The sequence below is a fragment of the Chrysemys picta genome, chromosome 2, assembly GCF_011386835.1.
Source record: "Chrysemys picta bellii isolate R12L10 chromosome 2, ASM1138683v2, whole genome shotgun sequence".
Taxonomy (NCBI): Eukaryota; Metazoa; Chordata; order Testudines; family Emydidae; genus Chrysemys; species Chrysemys picta.
Genome location: NC_088792.1, coordinates 250,551,368 through 250,575,579, shown reverse-complemented (window position 1 = coordinate 250,575,579; position 24,212 = coordinate 250,551,368). Strand labels below are relative to the sequence as shown.

The following is a 24,212-nucleotide window of genomic DNA, read 5'->3' as shown; positions in this document are numbered from 1 at the left end:
AAAAAAAAAAAAAAAAGAGGGGAGAGGTGAAGGGAAGAACAAGTCATCCCTGACAAGGCCACTCCACCTACCTCACTGATCCTGTTCTTTTGGATTATAAAACACAATAATCTATTTATAGTTCATTCAGTTCCCGGAATTACAATTATTTTTAAAATCCTGAGAGCCTTATAACTGAACAATCTCCATTCACAGATTACTAATCTGGATAATGATGATGAGCTGAAGTTGATGAGTGATGAGATCACTTTCTGGCAAATTGCTAGGTGGCTGTAGGTGTGCTTGTCCGCTGGAAGAGGCTGGATTTTAAGTGAGGCTAACATTCAAGCTGATTCACACTGGCTGCTAAAGCAGAAGCCTTAGGAGGGGGCCCAGGGCAGGGACAGATTGCAATATTAGTGTGATATTTGCTGTTGCATGCACTTCTGTGCCATGTGACTCTGAAAGATCAGTTCATGTATGCTGAGGAGTTCTGTGAGCAGGAACATCTAAACTAGGTGTAATAACACAAGGCCAACATAAGCAAAGGGAGGAAGAAATGGTTGTATGCAGGGTATGAAACATGAAGTATTAGAGAACTAAAAAGATCACCAAAGGCCAGATTGTCATACCTTTACATGTGATGAACAGCACATTAGACACCACTTTGAAGTGAAGGGTACTTCTAATGGAAAAAGTAAGAGCATCACAACCTGGCCCACGAATGAAGAATGTAAAAAATTATAAGACAGAGAGAGCATGATTCTTTTCTAGTATTAAGGAGACCTACACAATGACCTACTTTTTTTAAACTTCGCTATTTTAACAGTATAATGGAATTCACTTATTTGCTTCATGCTCTCTCACAGAAAAGTAGAGAACAGATGATAGAAACAAATACATACTACTCAAGAGGAGAAAAAAATATAGAAGAATTTAAGATGCATGTGGTATGCTATTTAAAAGTATGAAAGCATCATCCTTTTGTATGGATGTACTCAGAGAGCACTCTTTTTTTTTTTTTTCTCCATTTGGAAACATTCAGATTTCACATATGATGGAACAACCCTTTGAGACTCTCTAACACAGCATTGTAGGTACCAATCAATACATAATTAATTGCCTGATCAAAAGTCTATTTAACTCGCTGAGAATCTTTCCATTCACTTCAATGAGCTTTGAATCAGATGCAAAGATTAGATTTTATCTGATACTGAAATACAGATGTCAAATAACTGATTTTTGCAATACCTTCCAAAAGCACGTGACGGGTTGGACCCCCCCTTTCCTGGGTCCCACTAAACCCACCCGTTCAACCAGCCTGGGCTCCCTCACCCTGTCCTGCTGTGCTCACACAGAGGTAGGGGCATGCCCAGCTGTAGAATCACACAGTCTGCAATCAGCTGTGTGGGAAGATTCAGCTGGGGGAATTGCCCAGCACTCTGGTGCACACACCCTCTGGAGTGTAAACCCAAAATTATATTGTCTTGTGCTATATAGAGATCAATACAGACAGGGCCGTCCCTAGCCATTTGGGTGCCCTCCACTTCCCGCCGCTGCCGGTGAGTGCAGGGTCGCTGGGGGAAGAAGTAGAATTGGGGCGGGGCAGGGGGGAAGGATAAAAGGCAGGGCAGAGGGAGTTGTCCGGGGCCCCACACCCCCCTAGGGAGGGCCCTGCCCCTTGCAGGGGGGGCCAGCCGAGGGATAGGGCTGGTCGCTGGGGCTGATGGTGCCCCAAATTTCATGGTACGTATATGTGTATGCTGCGTATGCCTAAGGACGGCCCTGTATACAGTGTAAGCTCATGAAATTCGCTCCCTCCCTCAATGTGGAGGAAGATATGCACAATTTTCCCTCCCTCCCCCCAGTTATGAATTGCACAAACTGTGTTTTAGAATAAACAAAAACAAGTTTATTAACTACAAAAGGTACATTTTTTTACTGACTACAAATAACTTCTCACCCTAAATGTTGTTTCAAGCAGGTTACAGAGTTTCTTGAAGGTAAACTGCACTGCTTACAGCATAAATCTCCAGGGATTCTTTTTACAGACTGACCTTTCTCGCCTAAGCTTAGCCCCTGCTGCTCCCTCCTCACAGCTTAGTTCATTTGTTTCTTCAGGTGTTTTCAGCAGTCTTCCTTCTTGGGTGGGGAGGCAGTGGAGAAGAGCCCAGATTAACTCACTCCCCAGCCTTAAATAGGATTTGCCTAGGATGGGAATCCTTTGTTCCCCATTTTTGACCCCCATCCCCTTCCCATGGAAAAGTATCAGCATTTCAAGATGGTATCCTGTACCAGGTAACATGATCACATGACCCTGCAGTTTCAACGCAGCATCCTAGGAAACTTCTCAGGAAGGAGGGAGATTAGTATCTTCAAAGTCCTATTGGCCTTCCTAATGGCTCATCCAGGCTGATTGCATACTATCTGGTGGGCATTCCCCAAGTACACACAGTTGTAATTGTTACATAGTCAATATTTCTAACTTCAGATACAGGAGTGATACATCCATACAAATTGGGTAATTACATTCAGTAAATATAACCTTTCCAAGGATACCTCACATGACCCATCTTGCATAAAACATAACTTAGTTATCCCATATTCATATCATAACAATATTTTTATGAAGACTATGGGGCGTAATGTCACAACATGATCTAGAAAAGAATAAAAGAAGATTACACCACTTCCCTGGATTGGCAAACACCAGGTTGGTAATGAGCATGTGGAGTGAAATCCTCATCCCATGAAAGCCAGTAGGAATTTTGTCATTCACCTCCATGGGGCCAGGATTTCACTCGAGTTATTTCATATTCTTCAGCGAATGCATAGTGTAATGAATAATAAAAACAGTTAGATAGCATTTTTCCTCAAACTGTTTCACAAACATTAAGTGACTAAGCCTCACATTACTCCTGCAAGGCATATTATCCTTATTTTACACATGGAGAAAGAGATATAGAAAGGCTTTGTGATATGCTTGAAGTCAAAGCAAATCAGTGTCAGGAACTAGGCTTAGAACCCAAGTCTCTGACTATGAGGCCAGTGCTTTAGTGATTAGACTACATTGCTTCTTATGAATACAGCGCTACCCAACAACTGCTGGGAAGAAGGTAGGAGGATGGAGACACAGGTTTAAGGGGCCAAATTCAGCCCTCTTTGCTTTTGCCTCCAAAATGCCATAGGTAGACCACTTAACATATAGACCATTCCCTTAAATCTACACCCTGCCATGGCACACTCCTCTGTGGCTCTGGATGACCTGCACAGTATGAATTAGATGAGTTTTTGAGGAATGGGGAACAAAATGTGGGCTCTGCTAAGCTGCCCATCCTGCACTGGCACAAGGGATGGCCTTGATTTGACTCCAGCTCATTTAGAGTAATGAAACCTTTGCCCCTTAACCACATGGATAGACAGCCAGATACCAAGATACTATTGCAATGGATACCCTAGAAATACCTTAGACTAATTAGATAGAAAAATGAGATAGATGACAGTCAAAACAATTACAAATCTTATCAAATACACTGATGTAAGAAAGAGGTTGAACCTTCTTAACTGAAGGATCAGGACTCTCAATAACCACTCGGTAAATTAAATATACCCTTCTGCAAAACCTGGGGAAATAGACAGGCATTGCAACTTATCCTAATGGAATACAGCTGTGGGAGCTGTCACATCAAAGGGGAGCAAGTCCCAGAGTAAAGGTCCTATCACTAAAATGCCCCATCACCAGCCCTCTCCCATTTAAACCAGGCAGCAGTTAGTTCAATGACCCCCGCCAATATCAAATGGCTTTGTACCACACAAGGAGAGAGGTGGTGTTATCCAGAACCAAAACATCTAATGGCCTTATAAGTCAAAACTAACACCTCTAAATGCATTTGCAAAGCACCTATTTAGATACTTATATGGCCATCATCATCATAGTATCTGAGGCTCAGATTTTTAAAAGTATTTACGTGTTGCTCCAGTGAGTGCCTTGGAAACCAAGGCAAGCAATCAGAAGGCAGTGCTGATCTGAGGGCACATATACTGTGCTAGTGGTGTGAAGCAACATTAAGAACTGTATGGTGCACAGGCTGAATGTTCTGAACACATGTAGCCCTATGTAGACCACATTACGGCAATCCAGTCTCAAGGAAATGACTTGTACATAACTGTAGGGAACCCACAACTTTAATAAAAAGGTTGTATCCTCTTACCCATGTGCAGATGGGGAAAAACAACCATCCCCCCAAAAAATCTTGACAACTACTGTTAGCTGGCCATCCAGACACAGTTAGAGATCCAGCAGATGTGACACCCGAGTTGTGATTCAGCAAAATGAACAATTGGCACACTTCCCCCAACTGGAGCACTAAAATAATCTCTGCCATCTCTTCCATTTGTTTCTCCTCATGCAGAAGAGAAGGGGCCAAAGAACGGAAATGTTACAAAGTGCCTTTGGGACAGATGAGCAATTTCCCCAGCATCTCTTCATAAAAAGAATTGATCATCAATCCATGCAGGGCTCCATAGGCAGGTCCACAACACCCACAGTCAATGGAATCAAAGGACAGATCTAAAAGAATCAGAACAGATATCATATATTGCCAGAAGGAGATAATTAACTAGTGCAATCTCCGTACCATAAAAAGGCCAAACCTCAAACTGAGAAGGATTGAAACCATCTGAGGAATGCAGATATTGCTATAGCTATCTCACCACACCTTCTCAATAATCTTTCCTAAATATGGTAAATTTTAGACACTGAGACAACTGGAGAGTTTGTCAGTTCCTATATGGTTTCTTATGTGAGGGTCCAGTAATCACTTATACCAGGCAACTTGCCTTCCAAAGAGAGGACAGTCAACTCTAAAAATATCCTCAACATTTTCCTGCTAGATTTCTCTAGCCAAAGAAAACACATTCTAACACAGAGGTCATAGCTCTAGCAATTCTAGCTCCTCTCATGTCTCAGGGAGTGACACCATCTGAAATTCAAGCAGAGAAAGCTGGTTTTCTCCTCCTTCTCCATACATGATACTGCAACCATGGAAGCAGACATCTTGGCCTAAACCCAACTGATTTTATCTGCAGAGAAACTTGAGAACTCTTCAGAGCAAGAATCATTCAGTGCCGTTACCAGCTCTTGGGAGCAGGGGCTTTGTTTTGTGGTATGCAGAGCTAGTAAAAAACAGTATTTCAATACAGTATTTTACATTTTGAAAGAAACAAAAATTTCATATTTGGGTTTTTTGGTGAATGTTTTCATTTTTTATAATGAAAAAATTCAAAATTAATGAAGTGAAAAATTTGTTTCCAATTGAAAAATTTCATTGTTTTTGTTTTATTGAAAACTGAAAAATTTTGTTTTTAATGTAAAGTTTTTAAGTTTGCTTCTCACCTCCTTTCTTCCCCTCTCTAAAATAATCTTCCCCCCCCTTTTTTCCCCCACCACTTTCTCTCCCTTGTTTCCTTCTCCACCCCCTTGTTTCCAGTGCAATACTGTGAGTTCTAACCAATCAAAATATATCAATAAGAGGTTATAACCTGAGAAAAGGAGGAGATGTAAACACGGGAGAAAGGGGAGAAAAAAACAAAAATTTTAGCTTGAAACGCTAAACTTTTTTTTTTATTTTTTAAATGAAAAATGAAATTTTTCATCCTCGTGCTTGTGTCTCCTAGCCAGGTTCTGCACATACTGCAGAATAACGTGCAAGGTGTTTACAATGCTCACAACAGCAGTGGTGAGCTGAGCGGGCTCCATGCTTGCCGTGCTATGTCATCTGCCTGGGTAACCCAGAAAAAAAGGTGCAAAACGATTGTCTGCTATTGCTTTCACGGAGGGAGGGAGAGGAGACTGACCTCTATTGGTATCTTTACTATTTCTTTCTGATCCCTGGAATTGATCTCCTCTGCCACTGGAATTTTATCATCTCAATATCTTATTTGATAAGGTTCACATATATTGAAAGAACATAAAACAGTACATAGAATAGCGAGGAACAAGGAGGATGACACAAAATCCAAGGAGTCCTTTTTTTATTTAGTCCTGTAGTGTAGACCAGGGCTGAGTTTGTACTGAATTTGCTAGTGCTTTTTATGTGGCCAGTTGTAAAACTAGGCAAATATCTAGATAAGTTGATGTACCCCCTGGAAGACCTCTGTGTACCCCTGGTTGAGAACCACTGTGCTAAGCTACAGCCCTGTGATTGTGCATAATGGAAAATTAAGTCATAGCACTAAGAATCAGGAAAAGTATATTGTATTCCTGACTCTACCACAGACTCACCCCATGAGCCGGAGCAAGTGACGTAGGCCCTGATTCAGCAGTCTCTGTCTGTTCAACGAAGCACGTAAGCACATCCTTAACTTTGAGCATGTATTTAAACCAGAGACTCACTTAAGCACTTGCTTAAAAATGTTTTATTAAACTGGGGGTGTATACTCTGCCTCAGTTTCCCTATCAAATGGGGATTCTTCCTTGTCTCAGAAGGGTGTTGCGAGTTATTCAGGTACTACAGTGATGAGCACCTATGTATATAAAAAATAAACAACATTAATCTGGGTGGAGGAGGCAGGCAGAAAACTACGTAACAGTAATCTTGATTTTAGCTTTCAATTTATAATCTACATAGAATCTTTTAAAAAAAAATTCAAAAAGCATCAATAAAAGGGCATAATTACATAAGACGCTCCTGGAGCTCAGGAAATCTTAGAATGCTTTGCCTCATACAATACTAATCTACCAGACGAAACAGAAGATATTTATGAATGAAGATGATTCTGGCTGAGCAATGATTAGTAGTGAAATACTATTTGAATTCTGTGTCAGACAAACCTTTGTGCTACATGTTCTGAACATTACTTTTTTTTTTTTAAAAGGAAGCAAAATTATTTGATACATAACAATAGCTAACATAACCCAAAGGGCTTAATTTAGCATCTATCCATAGTAATTGCTAAAATGAGCTTCCCTATATATAAACATTTTAATAAAGCTGAGGAAATTTTCAGGCAAACAAAAAAAACTGAGTTAAGATAATGTTATGGCTGAAAATATCTATAGATAGTTAAGAACTAATTGAACACTTTTGAACTCTGTAGTTTCTTTCTAAAAAGAAACAACCCCCCCAAAAACTAATTAAAAAGTCCAATCATATTTTATAATACCTTGATATTCAAAGTTATCATGACACTTGGAGAAAGTCAGAAAACACAACCATACAGATCACCTGAACTATCTTAATTCTGTCCCCTCTCCCTCTGCCCTTCCATCCCAGACGTTCTGTGCAGCTTTTGGCCCAGCAGGTTTTAATTACAAATCTGAAAGAGGACAGTTTGTACATTGAGAGGACACCTGACCCCTTCAGCAGAACAGCACTTTTAATTTTAGGTTTGATTTATATACACTTTAGCTCCTTCCACGGAATTAACAATGGGTCAGGAGACCTAAAGTTCTTTATCATTTACAGGTAGAATTTTAGGTACATTCTTTGTCACTAGAAGGGGAAAGGAGAACTAAGTAATTTCATATTCTGATTCAAGTGAAAGCAAGAGGCCATTTTAGTTCTTGAACCAACCTAATTGTTGCGGGAGACTGGAGCAGATTGGCGTAAGGATGTAGACAGGGTGCTTGCCAACTGTCTGACCCTCTTCACAGAAACTATCGCAACGAAGAAGAGTAATTTAAGGGTCATCCGCCTCAGAGGACATGGGCCTAGGGGTGGGAAGCTGGCAAAAGTAGCAATGGGCTAGAGTTAAGTAGCAGATGGGAACAAGATAGGTCATTAAGCACTATCTGATAGTGTCAAGAGGCATCAAGCCCTTCCTCTGGGATTTTTCTTTGGCAGGGAGAAATATGCATCCATGTCATCAACTGAGTTAGTGAAGGAGAAGGAGGCTTGTCAGCACACCAAACAACAGGGAATAAGACAGTAGGAAGAGAAAGGGTCTGGCTAACAGTCTCCCTTCATAGCTTTCGAGGGGGGTTGAGATTAACATTTTCAGAAAGTGTTCAGAGGACTAAAGTGAGGTAGAAGGCCTGACCTTTGGTGTCAGGGTAGACTGGAAGCCTTCCATAGAATTACAAAGTAGTTATTATTAGCCACAATAACAAATCTGTTTCAGTTTGGAGGAAGGAGAATTGAAGGGCTAGCTGGTACTATGCCTCTAAGACATTTTACTATTAGAGAAACCAGGTCAAGCAAGATTACCTCTCCCTCTGAGAAAGATGGACTCAGGGTTTTCCTACATTTTCCACCGAGGTTTATGCAATCAAAATAGGTTTGTCAGAACTAATGGGAGGTGAACAGCTCAGAGACAACAGGTATATCAGAGAATGTGTCAATCCGCAGTTGAAAGTTCTGGGAAAAGCAGCAGGAATATAACCCATATGTTAACCTGACTGTCAGAGTAGATATTTCTTGTTCTTCCTTCCCTGTATTCAAGCCATCTGGTTCGTGCTGAATAAAACATATATCCTCTTCGGACCAAAGTATCTGGAGCTGCTGCTGGGGACTGACCACACAGCAAGGCAGACATGGTAGTGATATGCAAACTAATGCATTGTATAGAGAAGGTAAACCAGGTTCTCTTACAGTACTTAGAGCTCGTCTAGATGAACAGTTAGTACATGGCACACAAATGTGCTGAAGCTTTACACCCCAGCTTGCCATGCACTTACTGTTCATCTAACCCAGCCCATATCCACTCAACAAAGAACAAGGGAAACGGAAAGGCAGCAATTTAAAGATGGATTAAAAGGGAAACCCTTACCCTCCATAACAGTGTTAGCCTGTGAAACTCATCATCACAAGATACTACTGAAGCCAAGAGCTTAGCACAGAGGTTTTCAAACTGTGGGGCATGCCCCCCCAGGGGGGCGTGGAGGAACAGTCAGGAGGAAAAGCAGTGATGCCAGGAAGCTCAGTCTTCAACCCCACATGGTAGGGCTCGACAAGGGAGTGCCACATCCACCCCAACTCCCCTCTTTTTGTTTGGGTCGGGGGAGACAACCAAAAGTTGTAACTCAAGGCGGGGGGGGGGGGGTGCTGAGCTCAAAAAATTTGAAAGCCACTGACTTAGTAGGATTCAAAAAGGATTAGCTATATACATGGAGAAAACAGTGCAATCTGGAATTCTTGTCGCTTAAGACAAATTCGTAAGAATTGCTAGGTTGTTACTTCTACTTGTCATCAGTGTGATGACAGCAAATGGTCCAGCAGATTCAAACTGGCATATTAGAGGTGCAGAAAATATTTTAGTTATTCTTTAAATACATCTTAATTTTGATTATTGTAATGACACTAAGTACTGAACTTTAAGTCTATGCCGAATAAATGGATAGTGGAAATCTAGCATGATTTACAACCACTCTTCTTTGCAAATGACTCTGCTATTGCCTGCTGGCAGACTTTTAAGAAGCCCTGAAGTCCAACCAACACACTTCACAACAGACCTGTCTCAAATGAAAAACTGAAATTACAGAATTTGTACAAGAAAGTTTAGATGGATACAACATGCAAGGTGCACACTAAATATCTTTCTGCCTCCCTTGGGACATCAGTTTAATTTGATAAGTACGACAGTTAAGCGTAATGTTAATCCTTTACAGTTTGATAAATAGAATATTCATATGTAAATGTATCAATGGCTTCTGTGTTACTTTTTTTACTGTACTGGGAAACAGCTGTACCTGCACTTGGGCAGGGACCTGAAAATTACCACTGATGGATGGCTGCTACCGAGAACCTATTCAGTGGACTGGGATCTGAGAAATATAACCCATCCCATTATGCAGTGTGTGTTCAAGTTAGAATATTGTTATGACAAGCTAGAATTCCTGTTTAAAGATATCTAATCAAAGAGACTTCATAAAGTTAGACAGAGAAGCCAGCTATATAAAGAGCTGATATCTATTAAATCCAAATTCAACATGGGTTAGTTGTTTAAGTGAACAATGATGAATGTTTTGATTCTCCCATTGTAGTTCTCAGCTTCCAAAAATGGATTCATGAACCCTACAAGTGATTCTTAAATAAGCATGATGAAAACATTTAAGGGGAATTTTTACTCTCAGTCTTAGAGCGGAAAGATGTTAATGAGAGACACAAACACAGACTGAGGGTAGGGTATGACCTTACGTGATAAAAAACTGATCCATTTGAGACAGACAAAAAAGATGCAAAGGTAGTCAAAGAAAACTAGACTTCCCACTAATTTGAACACACTTCACAACATAAGGAAGGTACTTCATGACACTTTCTTTTGTTCAAAGCTATCAGAAACAAAGATTGCTTTGCAATAGAAATAAAATTACAGGGAAAAGATTAATTGAAAAATTCAGTTATAAGGAATACAGAATTTAAAATCTGTTCCCTCATTCATACCGAGACCTGAAAGTGCTTTGCAGACTTCAATATACTGGTCAGTCCAACCTAAACCGCCCTTGCTGCAATTTAATGTCCAACCTAAACCGCCCTTGCTGCAATTTAAGCCCATTGCTTCTTGTCCTATCCTCAGAGGTTAAGGAGGATATATTTTTTCACCCTCCTCCTTGTAACAATGTTTTACATACTTGAAATGTAATGTTCCCTCTCAGTCTTTTCTTCTCCAGACTAAACTCAATTTTTTTAATCTTCCCTCATAGGTCATGTTTTCTAGACCTTTAATCATTTTTGTTGCTCTCCTCTGGACTTTCTCCAATTTTCCATGTCTTTCCTGAAATGCGGTGCCCAGAACTGGACACAATACTCCAGTTGAGGCCTAAACAGTATGGAGTAGAGCGGAAGAATTACTTCTCATGTCTTGCTTACAACACTCTTGCTAATACATTCCAGAATGTTTGCTCCCCCCGCCCCCACAACAGTGTTACACGAGTTGACTATTCATATTTAGCTTGTGATCTACTATGACCCCAAGATCCCTTTTTGCAGTACTCTTCCTAGCCAGTCATTTCCCATTTTGTATGTGTGCAATTGTTTGTTCCTGCCTAAATGGAGTACTTTGCATTTGTCCTTACTGAATTTCATCCTATTTTCTTCAGACCATTTCTCCAGATCACTTTGAATTTTAATCCTATCCGCCAAACCACTTGCAATCCCTCCCAACTTGGTATTGTCCGCAAACTTTACAAGTGTACTCTCTATACCATTATCTAAATCATTGATGAAGATATTGAACAGAACCAGACCAAGAACTAACCCCTGCGGGACCCCACTCAATATGCCCTTCCAGCGTGACTGTGAACCACTGAGACCCACTCTATGGGAACAGTCTTCCAACCAGTTATGCATCCACCTTAAAGTAGCTCCATCTAGGTTGCATTTCTGAAGTTTGTTTATGAGACGATTATGCAGGACAGTATCAAAGTCAAAATATATCAAATCTACTGCTTCCCCCCTATCCACAAGGCTTGTTGCCAGTAGCGTAGCGGGGGTGGAGAGCAGGGAGAGCAGCCGCTCCCCACTGAGCACATTCCCCAAAAGTGGCACCTTTTTAATTTTTTTACACTCACCCCAGCCGCTTCGGATCTTCGGCAGCAATTTGGCAGTGGGTCCTTCAGCTGCTCCAGGTCCTCGGGGCGGGTCCTTCAGCCGCTCTGGGTCTTCGGCGGCAATTTGGCGGTGGGTCCTTCAGCCGCCCTGGGTCTTCAGTGGCAAGTGCTTCAGTCTTCAGCGGTTTTTCTTTTTTTTTTTCCCCCCGCTGCATTGGCGCTTTTTTTTTTTTTTTGCTTCCCTTGCTGGTATAACCTGGTTATGCCACTGCTTGTTGCCCTATCAAAAGAAAGCTAGTAGGTTGGTTTGACATGATTTGTTCCTTGACAAATCCATGCTGACTCTTACTTATCACCTTATTATCTTCTAGGTATTTGCAGACTGATTGCTTAATTATTTGCTCTGTTCTCTCTCCAAGTACTGAAGTTAAACTGACTGGTCTGTAATTCCATAGGTTGTCCTTGTTTCCCTTTTTATGGATGGGCACTATATTTGCCCTTTTCCAATCCTCTGGAATCTCTCCCGTCTTCTTTAGGAAGAGTGAGTAGTTATCCATATATCTAATCCATCAGCATTTCTAAACCATCCATCACACTATCATATAGGTGTCATTCAGTCCTTAGCCTCTCTGCTATGACTGAGGACAAACAGTGCCAACTAGTATAATATGTGATTATGGGGTTTGTGATGTGGATACTTAGTAATTGTTTGAAGATCATCAATTAATTTCACAGAAGGCCGCTAAAAGATTACTGCTTGTCTGGGCTTGACTCAAACTGGCGTCAGGGAAGAAAAAAGTGTGGTATTCTACCACTAGTCCTTGAGTTTTCCATTCCTGGGACTTCTGGTTTACACAACAATTTCATTCTGATCATTTTTATATTATTTGAAGTCTTTGGATATAGTTAGTTTTCCCTTACATCTATCGAAATCCCAAGAACATGTGTTTAAAGTAATGCATGCGTCAGCAATCGGGGTGGTGGATGGGACAGCTAAATTTTCTGTCTGAGAAAGTCTGAGCTATGGCTTTTTGCACTAAAAGTTAATTCCCTACCTTGGCTTTTTTCTTATTTACACTATGCATTACTACTCCAGTGAGACACATGCACACAGTTCGACATCAAACCACGTAAACCTTATTAATCCAAGAATTTGGATCAATTATTTTATACAATCAAAAGAGATATGCAATCTCTATGAAAGCCCTGTGACATGCCAGTGGTACCACTATTTGTATGAAAGAAGCCTATCCTAGCATCATTGTGCAACCCTCTGTACTAAATTAATTATATAAGGAAACCGAGAACAGACTGTATGGTACAGTAGCTGAACCTGATAATCCCTAACTTGGTAAATGTCAAGCCCACATTAATCTGACAGGCCCTAGGCCAGCTGCAATTATCCCTGGAGCTGAAACATGCAACTTTGCAAAAGCAAAAATTTCTGCAGAGCTGAATTTCAACTGAAAACTTTTGTCCTGAGTATTTAAAAATGGTTCAAAGTATCTCCTGATAAAACAAGAACTTGTTCAATAAAAACCAGAAGCAAAATGGAAGAGAGCTCCAGGGCTTGAAAACATTACCAACAGCCCTCTTTTAGCTAAAGGACTAACCCTGCTGTAGCCATAAGAAAAATAGGAGACCTATGGCAGGGACCAGAGCAGTGCCCTAGTTAGAAACCCAGTGTGTTCCTTCCCCAGAACTTGCTAGGAAGGGGGGCACTGGTCACCTGCCAGCAAAGCACTGCCTCTTGACCCTGCCAGGGTCTGATCAATTTGGAGCACCCTCCTTCTCTTGTTGTGAGTGAGAAGGAGCTTGGCTCTGACCTCTATCCCCCTACTCCTGGCTTCCGGGTTTAATGGGAGCTTTCAAGCATTGAAGCTCAGGGTGCAGCAGTGAATCCAACCATATACTTGCCAGCACTTACCCACTTACTGGAAAGAGTTCTTGCTTTGCCAGTAGCCAGGCCATTTACAAGCCTTGCCAGGCCAAACTTAGAACACATGTGTGACCTGGACAAATAATTAAAGAGTCTAATTTAAACTTCCAGGATCTTTGCAGTCAAAATATGTCTCAGGCAATAAAATGAGGAACGGGAAAAAAAATACTGTAAATTACACTCTTTTGGTATTTCACATAAACTCCATATGTCCAGGATGAGACAGTAACTGTTTTTTGCCTGACGTCAGTAACGCCAATAGTAAATTTACAAAGCTTAATATGTTAATCTCTGGTTCACCATGGAATACAGATTAACAGCAACCTTTAATCAAAACCTCTAAACATAGTTCACTTGATTAATATAATACATGGACTCCTTGCTATAAGTGCGGTCAAGATTATATAAGATCTTACATTTTTATGTAAAACAAATGTAAATATCCATGTTTGTTATATTCTAAACCAATCTTTGCCTCCCTCACAAGTGTGTGTAAACTTTGTCACACTCATAATCAATCATCTGTTTTCTCACAAAAAGGATCAAACTATTCAAAATAATCCCAATGGCTTTACTACAGATTTAAAGAGCCTCTTTTTGAAAACAGAAACTTTTAAGATTGTTGATTTCTAAACTTCTACCAATGAATAAACAGTTATATAAAAGTGACAGACAACTTTGTCTCAGCATGCTTATTAAAAAGTAACCTGGAGCTTTGTTGCATCAGTCATCCTTTTCCATTACTCATATACAGTTTGAAAAAAAAAAATCATGGGTTGACATTTTGGAGATGTTTGCAGATAAGAGGGTTAGAGCTGAAAAAACAACATTGAAATCCTTGTGGTGTGTTACAGGCTAACTTTCAGTCCCCCATTTCCTTAAGAGGTTGTAGAGTCGTCACCTACATTTAAAAAAAAAAAAATTTTAAATAGTGAGAGCTGGTTAGGACTAACGAAGTCCATTTCCACTAGAAAAGCTCCTATGTTCAAATTTAGCATAGCACATGTGCTAGCCTGATTATCTGCACTAAAAATGGAAAACAGATGTTTGGGGAAACTGTAGGAAAGAATGCTTGGAGACGTTTTTAAATTGTTCTTGCAGGAGTTCAACCTTCTTCCCTATGATCATTCTCAGACCGTCAGGGCCTGCTCCTGTCACCTCTGACTCTGCTTGCCAGGGAGGTACTGCTTACTATGTCATTGACTGTATAGCCTCAATTCTTGTAGAGAATACTCATTTTGTGGGTAGTTCCCTTGATTAGATACTATCCAGCTTGAGTTAAGGGAAGCAGAATCTGCCCGTGACAAGTCTCAGCCCTGGTTTCCCTGTGGCTAAGTCTTTCCACTGGAAGGCAATTCATGAAGCAAGTAATGAATCATTGTATTTTAAACTATTTCTCTACAGTGCTAACAGGCAGGCCTAGGTGTATTCATTTAATTCCCTTTCTCAAAAAAACATACATTGGGAAAACAGAACTCAGCATTCACAGAAAACAAGCAAACTCCATGGATTGAGGGTCTTTGTGGATTTTCCAGTTTTCTGCAGAATCTAAGTGTTCATTTTGTAAATCATGTTCCTAGCAGGAGAGATTATTATTAAGTTGCTTAACTGTACACAGAATTTTAAAGACAAATATTGAGTCATTGTGACCATCATCATTACAATTATTTGTATTTCCTCCTACCTTCAGGCCAAATCATGGACCACGGATCTGCCTGTGGACCACATCACGCACTGAATGGGGAATTAGCCACCTCTTTGGCTCCATTCCACTCTTCCCAAGATCCTGCAGAGGGCTCACCTTGGGTTTTGGGCTACCATACACCAGAGAGAGGCAGCTACTTGGTGGGCCCAAACTGGTTCCAGTCCTGTGAACTTGCCTCAGGAAAAAGTAATACAGCCCCGAGCTCTCTTAGCTTATCCACAGGCTCGCTCTGGGGTGAAGAGACCTCTTTAGGGGAGTTGTTGGAGGCAGCTGTGACCATCAGGGGAAACCTAACAGTGAGGATCTCTTGGCACCACACTGCCAAGGAGTGGGAAGGGATACTGGGACTCCACAGCTGGCAGAGCATCCACAGGGATTGCCTTTGTGTCCTGCAAATCCCAGAGGACCAGACAGCCAGCTCATTCAGCAGGGGCAAAGACACCCCAACACCACAGTATGAGGGGAAACTCCATGGGCAACGTTTACTGAGATATCTTCCCTTGGTTCCCTCCCATGGATCTGATTACAGAAGAGGGGAATCCAGCCCTTCATCATCACACAATAGTTATCAAAATAAGCTTATAAAAGCTGAGAGAAGCTGGAGGACCATCCTAGAATCCATTTTCTTGATATAAAATATGGAAATCTTATGGTTCGTAACAAACACATTACTCCCCCCCCATACTGCATTCACTATGCACCTGGAACTCTCATGAATTAGCACTGGGTGCCGTTATTCCCCATTTTCTAATACAGCACTTTACTGTGTTCGTTGCTTCTATCCAGCATAGCCCCCCATTTTACAAGTTTTAAATATATTTATTTATTTGTATTTAAGGAAAACTAATTCTACTGACATTTTCATTTTGGAATCTACTATCTGTTTTTCACAAAGTCTCTTTCATCCTGCAAACCTTCACCAGTGTGAGTAGTTCCATTAAAGTTAACAGGACTACTCATAAGTAAAAATTTGCCACTTAAGACCGGCAGGATCAGGCCATAGCTGCTTGGAAAGTTCTCCAGTGCAGGATATAGCTTCAATATTGATCATATCTATCTGAAATCCTTGCTGTAATATTGTTATGACTTAAATACAATCAAATTCTTAAGATATGAGGACAATAGTACTCTTTAAATAGGTATTTAAGCACAGGATCACTCGTGCTATTTTTCTACTGGATTTGAAAAACGGAGCGAGAATGAAAGTGACATGATTCACTCCCAAAGAAAATATTTTGCATCTATTTTGGCTTTGATTTCTATCCCACTAACTTCAACGGGGAGTGCTCCGCTTAAAAATCAATGGTACAATGTGGCCTTTGTGAGAAGTACCTTGTTTTGCCTTCCAACTACAAAAATATTAGTGCCATTAAAATTCAGAAAATTAGCACTGTGCTTTGCTGTGAAAAAATTGATGCTGAACTAGACTGAACTGCCTCAAGTTTCCAACTAGTGATAAACTGCAATAAAATCAAGAGTCAAATGTTAAGATTGAAAATTCATATTAAGTGTCTCTCCCAAATAACAGATTCAAGTACAAGTATGCAAAGCTACAAACTCAGAGATTTGTTCTAGGTTCTTATGCCATGTCCCTCACTGTGGTACTTGTGCAACTTAATAGCTAGCTTTTCATTAAATACTACTGATTTTTTTAAAAAAAGTTATATTCTCCTTTGACATTTTCCTCTTAGAACCCCTGTTCAAAAATGAAACGGACCTCTGGCAAGCGCCACACCTGGAGGAAAAAGAAAAGGCTGATGCTGAATTGTTGGACAGCTCCCTTCAACACAGTGAAGCAATCACATTAAAGAAAGCTTTGGGGTGGGTCAGTAGGGGACCAGGAATGAGAATGCATTAGTGCTATAGCTACATGGAGGGGTATGGCATATACAGGATAGCAAAAAGGGGGAGGGGAACATGCCTCTCATCCTTTAGAATCTATGTTTCAGTATAGACTTTTAGGTCTTGATGGAAAAAACACTTAAGCACATGTTTAACTTCACTGAATTTAAAATTAAACACATGCTTAATATTTTCATCTTGTGGCTTGATCCTGTTCCAATTCGACGCAATGGAAAAATTCTCAGCGTCTTGAATGGTGCTGGATCAAGTCCTTCGTGCTTACATAAACATCCCTCACTATGCATCTAGGTAATGGAAAATCCTGCAAGGAGAATGGCAGTACATCTGACTCTGTTTTATTTATTTAAAAAACAAACAAGGAACAGTCAGATTACTGATAGCTTGCATTAATAATTGCTGTTACGGAGCTTTGCAAAGAGGATATTATTACTGATTAGTCAACATTAACTGGACAACTAGGACTCGTACAAGCATCATTTCTTACATTTTTAAAATGCTATGATAATTTCAAAATAGAAATCTATTGGTTTCAGTCCCAATGCAGTTTTGTACAGCTTACTGTCATAACAATTTAATTAGGAATAATTACCCAGAAGTCGTTTTCTCATAGTCCCCATTTCATTTTTAATTTATAATACTTGCAGCTAGTTTGCACACACAGTAAGTGTGATTGCTTATATTTGACCTCATTTCATGTCTGATATTACAGGTGAAATTTAAAGCCCTCATGCAGTGCAAAAAACTAAAACAAACCTCTGAACTGAACTGGTTGCTAACACTATGAATAGCCATTACTCCCTTCCCCTCTGCTCAGACAGCCAAACAATCATCCCCACTTTATTACAGAAGATAATGTTTGCACTGAACATCCCAACTCCTCCCACGAGCCTTTCCCCTCCCAGCACATGATTCAGTCCTGGAAATAAAATGTATTTGGTATTATTAATTAAATAATTAAATAGACTCTATTCAGCATCAGCCCAATAGACTGTGCTGTCAGGAAGTTTTTCTGATATTCATCCCACTATATTTACCCACTCCACTCCCCGCAAGTTACCTTTTACATTAAAGTACTTTGTTTCTACCTATAGAACATATTGTTTTACCAAAAGGAAATTGAGACACAGTGGCTGTTCTGTGTTTGTACAGCGCTTAGCACAATGGAACTCTGGTTCATGACAGTAACACAAATAATAAATAATAGTTCTCTGATCCATCACATTCTAATGTGAGAAGGCAATGTTACATATTTGTTTCCCTGCTAAACCTATTATATGAAACTATGTTAAGTATTCTGTACAGCATTGTGTGCGTGTTGGGAGTGTGCACAGACACTGCCCCTTCCTCATGTGACAGTAATATCCTCTACATTTCACAAATGCGAAACACCACAAAATAATATGAAAAAGAACATAAACTACATAAAATGAAAAACTCTCCCTGCAGCAGCAGCTCCTGTCCAGCAGGGCTGGGCCTGACTCCCCACTCCAGGCTCACAGATTTGCAGAACCACTCACATTTGGCCTGCCCTCCCCTCCCCAGTCATGATGAAGGGGGTGGCCAGGCCACATTTTAACGGGACTACAACCTCATGTGGCAGGTAGCTATGCCCAGAGCGGGGAGCTGGGCCCAGCCCTGTGGGACAGAAGCTGCCACTGTGGAATGGTCTCACTCTGCAAACCCTCCCCCACCCCAGGTCTCCCACCCAACCAAGGAAAGGGGATAGGGAAGGGGTCCCTGGGTTTAATGGGGGGGGGAAGGGGTGGCTGGGTGGGTCTCAGTGAGGAAGGGGGCAACTTAAGGGGGATGAGAGTGCCCAGTAAGGGGTCCCTGGGGAAACAGAGAGGGGACTGGAGTGGGGTGGGGACTGCAAAAGGAAGCAGTAGGGGTTGGGAAGATCCGTGGTGTCCATGAGGTTTGTGTCACTGAGTGGGATGGAGAAGTAGGGATTATCTGGGGGTTACAGAACTGGGTAAATTTCAAGGGGGGAACCTAAGTAGCTGTCTGGGGTGGGGAATAGTGGTGGGGGTTGTTAAACAACTCAATGCATGGAATAATACATTATCCTTAATAAAATGATGTAGCATAGATTAACTGGGTTTATACACAGTTTTCATTTATATACAGTCATCTGTGTATTTTATTAATTTAAATGTAATAAAAAAATAAAACATTTTAATGGATAAAATAAAATGCCCCAAAAATTAAATGAAAAATTTTAAATAATGTCATAAGGCTCTAGCAATATCTATGTAACAAAATGCTCTGATTGTGCCACTTTGACCACATCACCTGCACTCTGCTCCCTAAACTCTCTGCCAGTGGTGCTTCCAGTATCCCAGACTGCTGAGCAGCTTCAAGCAACCTGCCTTTACTGGTCAGGGATATTCAAAATAGTGACAGTAAAAACATTTTTACAGCTCTCTGAAATATTTCCACAGCCATTTCCCATAAAAGACTGTCCTGCAGAGTGCATAATGATGTGGGAAATATCAACATTTTTTGATGTTTGTTTGAGATAATCTGCCTAATTCACTTGTGGCTTTGCTATTCATAAGTAATACAACTGTCTCAAAATCAGGCAGATAAACCTACCATCTTCTATTTATAAATATACCCACCATTCTATGAATTACAAAGTCACAGTTGATATCCTGAGATACAAAAAGCTTTTCATAAATGAGCATGTATAACTGTATCTTTTCAACCAGGTTAGCTAATTATTAAATAAATCAGTAAGTAATTTGTCTCTGTATATTTGCTAGTGGTAAATTTCTTCATGAACTCTTACCCCCATTCATCAAGAATTTCTATTGCATTTACAGCCTTCCAACTTTAATTTTAAATGATCTACAACCATATGGCATAGAATGCCAGGGTTGGAAGGGACCTCAGGAGGTTATCTAGTCCAACCCCTTGCTCAAAGCAGGACCAATCCCCAGACAGATTTTTGCCCCAGATTCCCTAAATGGCTCCCTCAAGCATTGAATTTACAACCCTGGGTTTAGCAGGCCAATGCTCAAACCACTGACCTATCCCTCCCCTCTCCATGAATGTCATGATTTAATATCAGTTTGAATAACTCAAAAATTCATGTTGAAGGATATTTGTGCAAAAAGTGGAGAAGAAACTAAAGAGGGATATAATGCAAGTTAAGGAATGTTTTATAGACAAAAAAGAAAAGAAAACATTTTAACAGTATACAAATGATGATTTAGTGAGTTTTAAGAAGAAGTAGCTAATTTGAAACTACATTTTTCTTAACCAGATTTCAAGAAAATAAGATAAAAACTAAAGTTGTTGCTGAAAAGAGTTGCCAAACAAGTTTTACTCACTGGGAGGATTAGATAATTCAGGTTGCGATTCAGCAAAGCACTTGAGTACCTGTCTAACTTTAAGCATGGTCTTATAACTAATTGAAGTCAATAAGACTTGAGCACATGTTTAAAATTAGACATGTATTTAAAAGCTTTTCTGAATGGAGATGGACTTAAGCATACGCTTAGATGCTTTGCTGAACCAGAGCAATAGTATGGAGATAGTATGTCTTATGCATTGTCTCAATTAAAATGACAAGGATATATTTATTCATATGCAAGTTTAACTGTTGCATTTAAGTTCCCATTTCTTATCTAAAATGTTCTTTTAAAAATTATTTGAAAGCCAAAATGTCTTTCACCTAGCTTTTCTTAAGCCAGGATAGAGAGGCTTCATCCAACCCTGCACACTGAAGTCAGACTGAATAAAGCCATGCGTCCTGGAAGAGCTGCTCAAAAGCTTTTAGGAAATGAAAGTAAAACACATGACCATAATGAAAAAGGAACTCTCCTTCAGCACTATAAATATCCCAGATACCATGGTACATGCCTGCAAATGATTTCATTTAACTATATTATATTAAAGTAAAAGCAATACATAGCTAAATCAATTTATAATTTACTCAGCAGTGTAACATCTGTTTTATAGGACACAGACTGTTTTATATGAATTCTAACAGATCAATGTCAACTTAGCCTTTTAATTACTATGATGAATTTATTTAACAAGATGCCCTACATCAACTACAGCCTTGCAATTTCCACTTGTTTCCAAAGGAAATTTCAGGGGTTAGTAAGTAAGTCTGGGTCTAATCTGCAATGCCACATATCTGAAAAAAAAAAAACGGATAGTCTTGGAGTCAGATTCAGACTCTGGTCTCTTGTATCAAGAGCTGGAGAAGACTGGCCATGGCATGAAATACATCTGCATAGTCTGAAGCAATGAACCAGATTTCTTTATTATAACAACATGTTTGCAAATCCTGCAATGTCAGCACTGACCTCTGCGTAGTGGATTTCCCTGCATTGCTACCCAAGGAGTGGAGACATGATAGTCATAAAGTGGATTCATGCCTCTAGTGCAGTTTGCCTCACTAATTTCCTATAAAAGCAGTAGGGATGAAGAACCTTTTCTGGTAAACAACACTCATGTATTTTTTTAATTTATTCATCAAACATACAAAAAGTCCAAATACTCAATTATCTGGCAAATAAAGAACTGCAATACTACTTCTGACTATAAAAACCTTCCAAATCCCTCATGTGAACACTAACCAGGGATGTCAGAAAGATTTCCAGCCTAATACCAGTATATGTTTAATATATACCATCAATAAAATAAACCTTGATTTGGCTAATGTTGTAATTTACCATTTGCTACCCCTACATTCAACACTGGTTTTGGAAATTTATTTAAAAATGTGCAAATGTTGGGTTTTTTAACTATCATAATTTCATTGAACAGCAGGGCTACTTTTTGTTTAATGTTACCCTAGCGTCATTAGTTTAGTGCTATGTGACCATTCAACCCAGCCTCAAATTAAAACAGGGAATCACGTAAACGACAATTTAATATGCAACGTTTAAAAGTGCACTTTTTTCATGTCATGAACATTGTTTATTTTCTAACTTAGGTAGCATCTAAATGGGATTCTCTGAGTTCTTTATGTCAGTCTAGGAAGGAAACTGCTTTCAGATTTACAGATTGTGGCAGCCTAGAGGGAATTACTGTATTTTATAAGGATTATGTTGCTAATAATACAACCCTTTAGAGGCTCTCTCCCCAGAAATAGCCACTCTCCTGAAAAGCAGCATTAGCAGCTGAAATCAGTATTCCACACCAGCTACCAGCAACAATCGAAGATGCAGAACAATAATTATAAAAGACAAAGTATGAAAGCACTGGAAATAAACATGGACTCAGGCAGGAGATTGGGGATTCTTATTATTTGTGTTACAGCAGTGCTCACAATGAACAGGTCCTTTCTGAACATTTTGAAGCAGAACTCATTGAAGTCGCTGCTTAAAAATCAGTAGCAAGATGTAACCCAGAAAGAGACACAATCCCTAGCCCAAACTAGAGTTTAAAATCTAAGAAACAAACAACAAATGAAAGGCTAGGGGAGAGATGAAACCTAGACAATGAAGAATTTGTAAATTTTAAATAATCGGTTATCCCCATCTAGCCCTCTGTCAAGCCATTAGTGGTTAGCCGTTTATGATACTATAACAGTTTCTTTTGATAGTCAATGGAATCACCTTCCATTTCAATATAACAGAAATTATTTTATACAAATATTGACTGGCTCAGAGGGGAACAGCAGTTAGGTTTTCCCTTTGGACAGTGTTTTTCTGGAAACTTTTGTGTTACGCTGTCCAAAGCAAAAGGTTGTTGGTAGTAGGCACAATTTCAGGAGCTATTTTTACATGAAGCCAACATTTATTTATTTTACTGATATTTCCACTAGACAGTGTCATGGGTTGTTTTATTAGCATGCACTGAAATCTTTGAGACCACTTCCTCTCACCTGCACCAGCAGAACCACATTGGCTTCAATGGAGCTACTCCTGCTTTACACCAGTGTAACTGAAAAGAGAATCAGGCCCAAATGCGCATTGCCTGTTCAAAGCACAAAACAGGGCTTTGACTTGCCAGCCTCTATGAAGTCTCTACTAAAGGAAAGCCAATAAGTATGAGACACTGAGGGACTTAATGAACCTCCTTTTTCAAGCAACCACAATGACCACATTGCCTAGCCTTTCCATAGATACTCTCATTGGACATTGGTGAAGGCGCAAGCAGGACAAAAAAGAGAAAATCTGGGCCCTGACAATATTTGGTCCCAGCTCCCCCCCCCCCCCCCAAAAAAAAAAATTCTACTGTCTAATAGAGCTAGTGTCAAATCGAGTTGCTGCTTTTGCACCAAATCCCCCATGCCCTGGTGCATCCTGCCACAACAGCACTGCAAAATCCTCTATCTGGCCCCTGGATCAGTTAATTTTTGTCCCCGACTCTGAAAATTCCCTGGCTAAATAGAGAACCTATTTAGTGGCTCCTACTGCACCTCAAAAATCTGATGTGCCCGTGACCAACAGCAACACAAACATTGGGATCTGGATCCTGCCACGTTCTGGAATTTGGGGTGCTGGGGCCCAGAACTGGCAGAGTCTAACTTTCAACCATTCCTCCCTCCCAGACCCAAGCGATGGCCCCTTTCACATGCACCATAGAGGACAAGGGCCCACGTCCAGCTTTGGCTGTTCGGCTTTTAACACTCCCGACTCTTGGGACAAACCCAAGGGAAGGAAGCGCATTTTCACAGGGGTCTCCTGTGCCTCCCCCACCTCCTCACACCTCGCGCCCCGTTTCTCCTAGGAGCGTCTCTTGCACCCCTCTCCCAAGAGAGCAAGCTCCGGGGCCCATTCCCAAGCCAGGCCAGCCCGACCCTCAGGAGGGGGAGGGGGCAGCTCCCGCCTCGGGACACCCACGCCAGCCCCACCGCAGGGTGCAGCCGTGGCTAACGTGCTGGGCTATGGCCGCTCAATGCCAGCTTCGCTCACCAGGTACCAGACGCCGAGGATGATGGTCCCGGTGCGCACATGGCAGCACAGGCAGCAGCTGTTGGAGTAGAACCGAGCCCACGGGGAGCTCATCGTCCTCATCGCCTCGCTTCCCCCTGGGGCCGCCCGAGGGTGCCGGGGCGCAGCGAGCGGCGCCTGCTGGAGCTCCTGTGGGGCCGAATCGCCGCGCGAGCACTGCGGCGGCTGAGCACCGAGCGCAGGAGGGAGGGACACCGCGTGGGCAGCGCGCGCCATCAGCTGCTCCCCCCACCCCGCCTCCAGTTCCATGACGTCACCAAATCTCTAGGCCTGGGAGAGAGAGAGGCAGAGACCCATCGGGCCGCGCGCGCCCCAGGCGGA

At 41.0% G+C, this 24,212-nt stretch overlaps 1 protein-coding gene across 1 annotated transcript in view; it reads right to left on the bottom strand.

Moving 5' to 3' along the window:
* The window catches only part of LAPTM4B (lysosomal protein transmembrane 4 beta), a 94,893-nt gene extending 70,733 nt beyond the window's left edge, over nucleotides 1–24,160 (bottom strand). Inside the window, exon 1 of the mRNA XM_005291628.5 lies at nucleotides 23,853–24,160. Coding sequence (XP_005291685.3) covers nucleotides 23,853–24,140 — 288 coding nt within the window. The 5' untranslated portion in view covers nucleotides 24,141–24,160. The remainder of the gene's footprint in view (nucleotides 1–23,852) is intronic.
* Nucleotides 24,161–24,212: the final 52 nt, after the last annotated feature.